The 12,454-nt window shown below is 40.3% G+C and overlaps 1 protein-coding gene across 1 annotated transcript in view; it reads right to left on the reverse strand.

The window, feature by feature from the left end:
* The window catches only part of LOC311237121 (anthrax toxin receptor 1-like), a gene marked incomplete at both ends in the record, with an annotated part of 163,103 nt that overhangs the window by 104,409 nt on the left and 46,240 nt on the right, over window positions 1–12,454 (reverse strand). The window contains 2 exons of the mRNA XM_084324927.1: window positions 5,386–5,419; window positions 6,272–6,353. Of these exons, the coding sequence (XP_084181053.1) occupies window positions 5,386–5,419; window positions 6,272–6,353 (116 nt within the window). The remainder of the gene's footprint in view (window positions 1–5,385; window positions 5,420–6,271; window positions 6,354–12,454) is intronic.

The following is a 12,454-nucleotide window of genomic DNA, read 5'->3' on the forward strand; positions in this document are numbered from 1 at the left end:
TCAGGCTCCTCATTCGCTTCCATTCATTTTGGGGACCATGTTTAAATATCATACTTCTGAAGTATAAACAAACTATACTGCTGTGACGATTTCAATAAAACAGACCATTCTGAGTCAATGGTATGCAAAACTGTACATTGGAATATCTACCACCTTCCTCTGCACGAGGCCACAGATGGTTTTTATGTAACACAAGGACAATGAATGAATTAATGAATGAATGAATGAATGAATGAATGAATGAATGAATGAATGAATGAATGAATGAATGAAAACTTTATTGAACAGATTGCAGAATGGGTACAATACAGTACGGCTCAATACACACAATTGTTAAGGGGATGCAGACCAGAGAAAAACTTTCGTCTTGTTTACATCAGGGTCCCCCATTTTCAATTCATCATAACATGACATACAGATACAGTACTGCTACATCTATATATGACATACAGAGATATAGACAGTACTGCTACATCCAGACATTTATGACATACCAGATCTACAAATATACATTACTGTTTAAGAGTACAACGCCTGTCATATAGACCTATAGCGTTGGAAACTCTGATTAAGGAGAGGGAGAGGAGAGGAGAGAGGAGGAGTGTTACAGTAACGTTACACAAACTGACAAAGCCAAGACACTTACCCATAAAGACGGTATCTCGATCGATCTTTCAATCAATCAATCAATCAATCAATCAATCAATCAATCAATCTCATCTTTCGGTGAATAGTGCAGCTTCTCCATGTGACGAGTCAGAGTCGAGCCGCGTGCATTAATCCCATGGAAAATGTACCGGATCTCCTCTCTGGTAAACAAGAATACCCTGAAGACTCTGGCAGGAGCACTCATTCAAGGGTACTATGACTATGCTTGCACCTCATGGTACCAAAGCACCTCAAAGGCGCTAAAAACAAAATTACAAACATCTCAAAACAAACTGGTCAGACTACTGCTTGACCTTACTCCTAGAACCCACCTCACCCCTGCCCACTTTGACAACCTAGGATGGCTTAGAGTAGATGACAGAGTACAGCAACTTGCAATGGGCCTGGTCTACAAGATACACTACACGACCAAGGTACCCATGTACATGTCATAATTCTTCCCAAAGGTCAGTGAATACCACGATCACAACACCAGAGGGAGCTCCACAAATCATGTTAAACCCAGATTCGGCTCAAACAAGGGACTAAACACGTTTCGCAATTATGCCACATCAATGTGGAACGCCCTACCCAAAGCTGTAAAGGAATGTGAATCACTACCCACTTTCAAAACCACTCTCAAGGGACACCTACGGGAGACTGCAATTCGAAACTGGCCCCTGTAAATGTCCTAACCCAACCCCCTCCAATGTACAGTAATTTACCTAGTATGGTTTTGTCAATATTCCAATGTACAATTTTGCTTGTTTGTACAGTGTCCCCCCCCCCCCCCCCCATGTACAGTTTTGCTTGGTTATACAGTGCCCCCCCCCCCCCCAACCACCTCCAATGTAAATTACCCAGTATGGTTGTCAATATCCCAATGTACCCAACCCCCCCCCCACACAACCCCACCCAACCTCCTCCAATGTACAGTTTCTACGTCAAATGTATATACTCCCTTTTCTTGACTCTTTTTGTATCACAGTACTGTATTTGCAAATCTGGTATGTCATAAATGTATAGATGTAGCAGTACTGTCTATCTGTATGTCATATATGTCCTGATGAATTGAAAATGGGGGACCCTGATGTAAACAAGACGAAAGTCTTTCTCTGGTCTGCATCCCCTTAAAGGGGAACTCCAACATTTTGGGAAATTAGCTTATTTAACATCTTCCCTGGAGTTAGACAAGAAGATACATACCTTTTTTGTCTCTGTGCGTGCATTTTAGCTTTGGGAATAGACGCTCCGTTAGCATAGCTTAGCTTCATCACTGGAAGTGGGGGAGATCCGGAGCCTTACAGTGCCTTACAGTGTATTGCAAGGTCTGACATTGACCAAATTTGATATGCATGACCTTGGTGGGCTCTAGGTCAACTCCTGAAAAGGGGGTCAATGTCAGACCTTGCAATCAAAAGTTAGGGGGCGCACTGAAATTATGGCAAGGGTTATTAGCCCCCTAACTTTTGATTGCAAAGTCTGACATTGACCCCCTTTTCAGGAGTTGACCTAGAGCCCACCAAGGTCATGCATATCAAGTTTGGTCAATGTCAGACCTTGCAATACACTGTAAGGCACTGTAAGGCTCCGGATCTCCCCCACTTCCAGTGATGAAGCTAAGCTATGCTAACGGAGCGTCTATTCCCAAAGCTAAAATGCACGCACAGAGACAAAAAAGGTATGTATCTTCTTGTCTAACTCCAGGGAAGATGTTAAATAAGCTCATTTCCCAAAATGTTGGAGTTCCCCTTTAACAATTGTGTGTATTGAACTGTACTGTATTGTACCCATTCTGCAATCTGTTAATAAAGTTTTCAATCAATCAATCAATCAATCAAAGCCATGTGCATCGCGAGCCAGCTTGTTGCATCAAATTGATGTTTGGCTTTTGTCTCCAGAGTGAAGTTAGAACTACACTACTGTTACGGACACGTATTGTTCTCTAAACAATTCGGCTGGCTAACGTTAGCTCACGTTAGCGTCCAGGCTAAGCAGGCTTTCGTTTTATAAACACTACAACTTACTTTTTTCTGAGATGCATAAGTCCACTTCTTCATGTTGCTCAGTTGCTGGTTTATACTTCGGTCCTAATGTTGGCGCAAAGTTTAATTTAGCCTGCCCTACTGTGTTGTTACAGCTGTACAGCTTACTAAACTAAAGCGAGCTCCTTCAATGCTGCCTATACCTACACAGTCAAAACAGTCCAGCTGCAGTTCCGTAGGTTAGGTTTAGCTGGGGCCAATCTCAAGTTTCTCAAGTTTCTTTATTAGTTGTCATACAGAAGTACAGAATACTTTTATACAAAATGCTTCTTTCTGTTACATTTTGTATAAAAGTATTCTGTACTTCTGTATGACAACTAATAAAGAAACTTGAGAAACTTGAGATTGGCACCAGCTAAACCTAACCTACGGAACTGCAGCTGGACCCGTTTTGACTGTGCAATGCAGCAATCTCTGATTGGATTTGAAGGTTGTCAATCATTCAACCTCCGTGTATTGGATTGCAAGGCTGTCAATCATTCAATCCCCCATTCAATGGCAAAAGTTTAAATGCACAGACCGTGCTTAGATGACGTTAATAGCCTATTTTGATTGGCTATTATTTATTATTTATTTAATCCTGGGTCAACCTGTGCAGCCATCTGCACGAATATTTACTGCAGTCATTACTGCAGTGCAGGCCTGCTCAGAGCTGTCAATTTGGGCCATTTTTGAAGAAAAAAAATTCACTGGCAGTTTTTTTTACATAGGAAAACATTTCTAATAAAAAGAAATAATAATAATAAAAAAAAAAAAAAAAAAAATATATATATATATATATATATATATATATATATATATATATATATGTGTGTAAATTAATAATAATTATGAATTATGAGTGAATTTGTGTTTCACGTGTTGTCATAGAGAAACCTCCACTGGTATGTATCCACACTTGTTCTGAGTGCACTTGGGTATGTATCCACACTTGTTCTGAGTGCACTTTGATATGTGTCCACACTTATTATGAGTGCACTTGGGTGTGTGTCCACACTTTGGTGACATTATTGCAAGATGGAACGTACATTTGCCTATAGTGTGCAAATTAGTATAGTGCCCAATTTCACGGGGGTATAGCGCATGTATACCTTGATCTGACAAACCTGAATCATATATATTCTGATAGCCCAGGTTGTTCTGAAAAAAAATATGTACATCACTTCATTGTACAATTTAGGTTTTACAAGCAGTTTTATAAAAGTTGACCAGGCAAACCTAAAATATCACAAAACAACTGCGACCTCTGAGACAATTGGGACATACTTGATAACCACTTTTCATCCACTCCTGGATTACGAAGATCTAACGTTAGGGTATCCTTTCCTTTTATTATTTGCATGATAGTGATGCGCTCAGGAATGAGGTGCTTGCCTTAGCTGTCTTTGGAATAGAACTGAAATTATGCTATTTGTTTATTGGAATATGAATATAACCAATTAAAATAAATTACACAGAGGATGAAGCTACTCACTGGTATCCATCAGTTGCAGTATTCTTAGCACTGGTAAACGAGTCGTTGTTCTCTGCGCTCAATTTGATGAAATAGAACGTTTGTTCTGTGGTCCCTATGGTGGTCCCTATGTCAAATACATTTATTGTAGTAACACCGCTATTAATAGCCATGCAAATCTTGATGTAGGCTTGCTAACTGCAGACAAATGAACAGAAGATTGTATTCACAATAGGAATACCATTCATGGTGTTACGATGTGAATATAATGTAAAGTTACAACATTTGCATTTTTGCATTGACATTTACTGCATGCATGCATTGTGGGTTTGTGTTATTGGCCAAACACCCCTCCAGAGCTGAGAGTGTAAAGTGCAAATCAAGTGCACTGCACTTTTGATTATTGGAGAAATGGAATACACTTGCACACTTCCACTAAGCACAAGAACGTGCACCAAGTTCCCAAGCATGTAAGTGTGCATATTGGGACAACCTCATAGACACTCCAGCAGACAGTTAGCATGACGGTTAGCTAGCTACCTAGCTATGATGTACTGTAAGTGTGCATATTGAGACAACCTCATAGAGGCTCCAGCAGACGGTTAGCTAGCTACCTAGCTAGGATGTAGCTATACGACTATCATACACGGCAATATGGCTACAGGTTGTAGTATGTAGATCAACTAAAGTACACTCTTGTGCATTTCCTGGAAATATATATATTTTTTAAGTTTTATTTTGTTTTATGACAAAAGTTTTATTTTGTCTTATGACAAATTAATGCTGATAATTCTTTGAGCAGATTGAATATAATTTTTACTGCAAGATATCATACAGTCTCCATAGTAAAATATAGGAGCTTTGGAACCGTTTCTACATTATTTTGAAAAAAGGGGTTTCATATGCCATTGACTTGCTTTAGTTGCTTTAGCATTAACATTTAGCATTTCAGAAACAAAAACATTGTATCCTTAAAGGAACACAGCAACCTTTTGGGAAATTTGATTTGCTGTCTTCCCCAGACTCAGACAAGAAGATAGGTACCCTTCTCATCTCTCTCTGTGCATGCAGTACAGAGAGAGAGACCCGCAGCACGCTAGCTAGTTTACACGTTATGAGTGGAAGTGGATACGGACCATTAGCCTACTGAAGTAATAAAATACACTTTCCAACAACTCCAAAACTATCTTATTTACATGTTGTGACTTGTGAGCCAAAGAAAAATAACATTCTACTCACCATCTCCGGTCGCATAGTAGATCTGTTCACTGGCCTGAGAGACAGTTGGGGACAGAGAGTCAGAGGATGAAATAATGGAATAATAATAGAATGGAATATTGGAATGGCTATAATGGTTACAATTAGCTGTGTGGCTGTAAGTATAATGATTAATTTGTATAAAAGCTATAATTTTCTAGATAATTTAATATTTTCTACTGTGATTATGGGCACTTCAGTGATGCAACAGGACTCCACTTATAGCACTATATCCATGATCATAGTAAAGCAGGTACTAAAGGGCCCATGTTCATTCAGTGGATCCGCCATCCCACACGCTCCATAACTACACAGCCTTCCGAGCACGAGTAGAGTCATAGTTTGGAAAGTACAAGTCTCAAAGAGTAATTAAATACATGGCCATGTTGCTGCCCTAGTTTTACATTTGTAAATAGTAATGAATAATAATACTATAATAATAATAATAATAATAATAATAATAATAATAATAATAATAATAATACATCTTCTCCAATGCACCGACGGAAAGGTAGTAGGACACTGAGAAAACGTGACTTCTTTTCTTTCGAGTCAAGTCAATTCACAACTCAAGTCACAAGTCTTTTTATTCTTCTAAAGTCACAAGTCACAAAGATTGCGACTCAAGTGAGTCCAAGTGCGCCTATAAAGCAATAGTGCACGTCGTACTAAAGAGAGGGTGACTGATTGATTGATTGATTGAACATTTTATTAACAGATTGCAGAATGGGTACAGTACAGTACGGCTCAATACACACAATTGTTAAGGGGATGCAGACCAGAGAAAGCCTTTCGTCTTGTTTACATCAGGGTCCCCCATTTTCAATTCATAACATTTATGACATACACAACATACAGATATACTTACTCTCTGAAAGCCTTTGTGCATGAAGGTATCTCCACCTGGCTGCACCATTCGCAGCTCCTCCAGCCCTGCCCCAATCTGCTCTCTGATCACGCACGCACACACACACACACACACGCACGCACGCACGCACGCACGCACGCACGCACGCACGCACGCACACACGCACGCACGCACGCACACACACACACACACACACACACACACACACACACACACACACCCACACACACACACACACACACACACACACACACACACACACACACACACACACACACACACGCACACGCACACACACACAGTGGTAGAAGTACGGTATAGGAATGTTTTACTTAAAGGGGAATGACACCTGTTTCCCACATGTTCTTCCTGTGCCCCAGGTCAGTTCAGTCAATATTTGTGAACTTGCACCACTATCTCCTAAAGCTAGACATCCTTTCCAGATGTCACCTGGAAAATCATCCAAACCAGGTCCTTTGTCTTGTGGAGAAGTGTAGGGAATGAAAACAAGCTATCTACTGCATCATGTGGCCACAGAGGACATACACCAATGGTGAGGAGAATGGCCTGAGTGATGTAATGTAAAACCATGTGATAAGAGACGTAATGTCAGTTAAACAGTGTGATAAGAGACGTAACGTCAGTTAAACAGTGTGATAAGAGACGTAATTTCAGTTAAACGTGTGATAAGAGACATTATGTCAATTACACCGTGTGATAAGAGACGTAACGACAGTTAAACCGTGTGATAAGAGACGTAATTTCAGTTAAACCGTGTGATAAGAGACATTATGTCAGTTAAACCATGTGATAAGAGACATAACGTAACGACATAACGTTAAGAGACGGATATACTGTAGCCGGGCCATAATATTTGTTGATGGGGTGGGAAGATGCAGAAGTGCCCATTTATAACAACAGTCAGAATACACTAATGTAATGACAGACTCATGGTCACTGGACTCATTATTGTTTGAACTTTTAAAGTTTTTAAATCTATGTAAGTGCATGAGTCATCTGCTCACTGAAATGCGTTGAAATGCGTTGATAACAAACAAAAGAAATAATGCTGCCTAAAAAAATATGTTGCAGCAAGAGTCATGTACAAGTAGGAACAGTTGTGTAAATAATTTCCACTTGTTATTTTCATAATTGTGATGCTAGAAGATCGATTTATTTTTTATTACATTCTTAGATTGAATAGATAAAGGTTACTTAGAAAATATCACAAAAAATATTCACTTCACATTAGGATGCTCTAAGGCTGAAACCACTAGCGGACTGACCATCGGGAGCACCGGGAGTTTTCCCGGTGGCCTGGCAGACTGGCATGGCCTGGCCCTGTCAGACTGGCAATGTTTTTTATTTTATTTATTTGTATATTATATTATTTTGTTGCCCGCAGTCAGGCCACTGAAATCCGAAGCATGCAGGCCACGGTCAGTATAAGTGTTTCTAGTTGCGCGGAGATGTGCTCTCTAATATATGTTCGTTCGGCAGGAATGAGTTAACTTGTCTGTTGTCACCCAGCGTGAGGCAGCGCAGCGCGCCTGCGCAGGCATGTCAGATTGATTGATTGTAGCTAGATAATCCTCCGTTGGAGGCGTGATTTTTTTCTGTAGCCTTTGTTAGCTAAACCAATCAGAGAGGGTCTTCGCTGTACGCGGGCTAGCCAATCAGAGAGCGTCTTCGCAAACAAAGGCTACGGAAAAAAATCTCGCTCCGTGGAGCAAAGACACACACAAAAAAAAGGAGAAATCGAGAAGTTGGGTCATTTTCCTATTGACTTGTATACAATCAGAATTCTTTTTGCAGCTGTTGACTGTATAAATGGGCGAGTTATATACAAATGCACCCCCTGCAGTTGTTATGAACAGTGAAATTAGCTATAGACAGTGTTGGTTGCTGTAATTAAACTAATTACAATTTTACTTTTTTCTTATTTCTGCTCATTGAATAGTAAATTCCAAATGTTTGTTTTTTTAGTTCAAGAGTTTTAAAAGAAAAGGATTTGCCCATCACCTTTCCACAGAGTTCACACACTAATATGAAGCACTCTTCTTTAAATAATGTTTGCTGTGATTTGAAGCTTTTCTACAGTTGCATGTTTTGTTTTTGTTTTAACTTTGTCCTATTATACTTGCAGTTATGTAGGCAATGTTGAATTATATTATAGTGAACAAATAGGTAACATGTAACGACATATTAGCATTCCTACCCAAGAATAAATAAAGTTATCCAAAAACAAATTAATTTAATTCATTAATTTGTTTATTTCAATTGAGACACTAATGGAAACAAATGAAAAGATAAACATTTAAAATAAAACAGCAACATGTAAGAAACATTGTAAACATTAATTGTAAGGTCACTACGTCAGGGAGGAACTAATCACCTGTATCTGTTGGTTTAACGTGTTCTTTGTTGTCGTAACACACGGCGGCTCTGTAGCTACAACTTAAGCTAGAGACATTTCACACAAAGCTGACCACCTCTCCAAATTAGGCAAAAATGAATGTCAGACTTTTTTGGGAAGCCTCAACAAAAGAAGATTATGTGACCGCCACCGCCTCGACATTGATGCGCTAATAAGACCTTCATCCGCGCCAACCCGGAGAGAAAGGCCATATTTGGAGATGAAGTTGTGGGATCGGATGCATGCAGCAGGCGCGGCGCATCTAAGGTAGGGACAATATATAATGTTGTCGTTTAAAACTGCCGCCGTGCAGCATCAGGCATTGGGATTATTGGCTGTGTTGGCACTTTCTTCGTCTGTTAATTTACCATGGTGATTGATCTGATCTGTGGTCTGTGCTGCCCTGCTAATCTGTGAGTTGTTTAGCAAACTTAACAGTCGAGTCATTCCTGCTCGTTAATTTGTCCCCCCCCCCCCCCCCCCCCTCTCCCTTTTCGTTTTATTTCCCCCCCTCAGCATCCCGTTATAAATGCGTTCCGCCGCGCGGCTATGATTATATTCTGTTGGCCTGGCCTGGTAGGAATTATGGTCCCAGTCCGCGACTGGCTGAAACGACTATGCAATGCATGGTAAATTATTCTGCAATGGTCTACAACAACATGGATCTAGATAGACGGAAATGTTATTTACTATTGTTAACAATTATGACATAACAAGGGGAAGAATAGTTTCGAACATGGTGCTTAAATGCTGCAGGTAACATTTAACTACCATAAAATAACAAGGGGAATTGTTTGCTTTAGAATACAGTGCTTAAATGCTGCAGGTAAAGGTTAACCATGAAACCCTTAATAGCTATCGGGTAAGTACTGATAAAGACTTGGTAACGATAGGGTAGTTACTAGGTAAGTACTGATAAAGACTTGGTAACGATAGGGTAGTTACTAGGTAAGTACTGATAAAGACTTGGTAATAATAGGGTAGTTACTGGGTAAGTAGTGTACTGATAAAGACTTGGTAATGATAGGGTAGTTACTGGGTAAGTACTGATAAAGACTTGGTAATGATAGGGTAGTTACTGAGTAAGTACTGATAAAGACTTGGTAATGATAGGGTAGTCAATGAGTAAGTACTGATAAAGACTTGGTAATAGTCTAGGGTAGTTACTGGGTAAGTACTGATAAATACTTGGTAATAGTCTAGGGTAGTTACTGGGTAAGTACTGATAAAGACTGGGTAACGGTTGGGTAGTTACTGGGTAAGTACTGATAAAGACTTGGTAACGGTAGGGTAGTTACTGGGTAAGTACTGATAAAGACTTGGTAACGGTAGGGTAGTTACTGGGTAAGTACTGATAAAGACTTGGTAATAGTCTAGGGTAGTTACTGGGTAAGCACTGATAAAGACTGGGTAACGGTTAGGTAGTTACTGGGTAAGTACTGATAAAGACTTGGTAACGGTAGGGTAGTTACTGGGTAAGTACTGATAAAGACTTGGTAACGGTAGGGTAGTTACTGGGTAAGTACTGATAAATTCTTGGTAGTCTAGGGTAGTTACTGGGTATCTAAACCTTCTGGGTTAAGTGTTTCTGTAACAGCTGTGTATTTCTGACTGGACATTTCACCATCACAGTAGGTACTTAGTAGGTACTGGGATATTATCCTCAAGGGCCCTGTAGGTACCAGTAGCTATATAGTACATTCTGGGAAGTGTTGCAGTGCATTTCTGATGGTTGTGAATAACTATCATATAACCTGCTCCAATGGCCAGATAACTCCTGTCATTGCCATGGTCGTTACATTAGTGATACCCTATTATTACTCAATGCTACCACATCGTTACATTAGTGATACCCTGTTATTACTCAACATTACCACAGTCGTTACATTAGTGATACCCTGTTATTACTCAACATTACCACTTTCTTTCTTTCTTTCTTTCTTTCTTTCTTTCTTTCTTTCTTTCTTTCTTTCTTTCTTTCTTTCTTTCTTTCTTTCTTTCTTTCTTTCTTTTTCTTTCTTTCTTCTTTCTTTCTTTCTTTCTTTCTTTCTTTCTTTCTTTCTTTCTTTCTTTCTTTCTTTCTTTCTTTCTTTCTTTCTTTCTTTCTTTCTTTCTTTCTTTCTTTCCTTCCTTCCTCTTTCCTTCCCCCCCCCCATGTCTCCTCTCATCTCTCTCTCTCTTTAGCATTCCATTGCTGGTCATTAAACATGTTAGTAATTACATACCTGGTGTTTGTGTGAATGCCTTGTACACAGGGTTCCTGCAGGTTTCAACAAGTTACTTTAAGTCTATTTTAAGACTTTTTAAGACCTTTTTAAGACCACTTTGAATATAATTTGAATACCTATTTAATACCTAAAAAGCAAACGCAACACACGCCTCCGTCACACTGTGTTGTAGCAGTGTGTGCTGGTGAAGACGACGTGTTGAAAGTTGAAACACATCGGTGGAAAACTATTATAATAAAATGCTTTCTCATTTTTCATGCAGGAGAAGTCTCCTTGTTTTCTTGGGTTTCGACCCAAACACTCCACCACCACATTATTGTTTCATTGGAAGAAGAATTCAATGTTTCCAAAGAGCACTCTTTTTTTTCACCCAAGAACCAATATCACCAACATCACTGGCCACACATCTGGCTCTGCCGAAAGGTTTGGAGAAATTCTTGTCAAAAAGGTGGCTGGTATACACGGTCCTAATACTTTTCAACGTGAATTTCTCCAGGCCTCCTGGCCTCCAGAGGAGTGGCCAGCAAGACGACCCAATCACCAAGCATCAGCAGGAAAGCAGCCAAACAACAAGCATCAGCAGGAAAGCAGCCAATCACCAAGCATCAGCAGGAAAGCAGCCAATCACCAAGCATCAGCAGGAAAACAGCCAATCACCAAGCATCAGCAGGAGAGTAGCCAATCAGCAAGCATCAGCAGGAAAGCAGCCAATCACCAAGCATCAGCAGGAAAGCAGCCAATCACCAAGCATCAGCAGGAAAGCAGCCAATCACCAAGCATCAGCAGGAGAGCAGCATATCACCAAGCATCAGCAGGAGAGCAGCCAATCACCAAGCATCAGCAGGAGAGCAGCCAATCACCAAGCATCAGCAGGAGAGCAGCCAATCACCAAGCATCAGCAGGAAAGCAGCCCTCTCCGTTTAATCCATGGAAAAATTCGTCACTATAAATATTCAGAAACAAATCAGAGAAATACCAGAGTGCTTTGTGACAAGAAGCTCTGGAAAGCAGATATGTGCAGATGTTCTCCATTTAGGCTAGATTCATGTGTGGCATCAGCACCGCAGGGCACCAGTACAGTGCACAGATCAGTCAACAAGAAGAAGTATGCAGTTATTTTGCTTCAGTAAAAGTAGAAATACCCAGATAATAGTACTCAAGTAGCTAAAAGGGGGGAGAGGGTCTCATGGTGGGCATGACAAATCTGAACACAGATCAAATGTAAAATTATGCTTTGTTGAGCGCATATGTAACTGTGTGTTTGTTTATTTGTGTGTGTGTGCATGTGTTTGTGTGTGTGCATGTGTGTGTTTTGTGTGTGTGTTTGTGTGTGGGGGAGAGAGAAAAAGGCCATGTCAGTTGCTAGGGGTCAGGGTTAGTTACCCAATGTTCACACTGGTTACCTGACACAGCTGCCTTGCTGAGCTGCAGCCGCTTCTCGATGCGTGATGCTGTCCACGCAATCAGCGTGATGCTGTCCATGCAAGCAGCGTGATGCTGTCCACACAAGCAGCGTGATGCTGTCCACAGAAGTAGTGT

Source organism: Notolepis coatsorum (genome assembly GCF_963971535.1).
Source record: "Notolepis coatsorum genome assembly, chromosome: 11".
NCBI lineage: Eukaryota > Metazoa > Chordata > Actinopteri > Aulopiformes > Paralepididae > Notolepis > Notolepis coatsorum.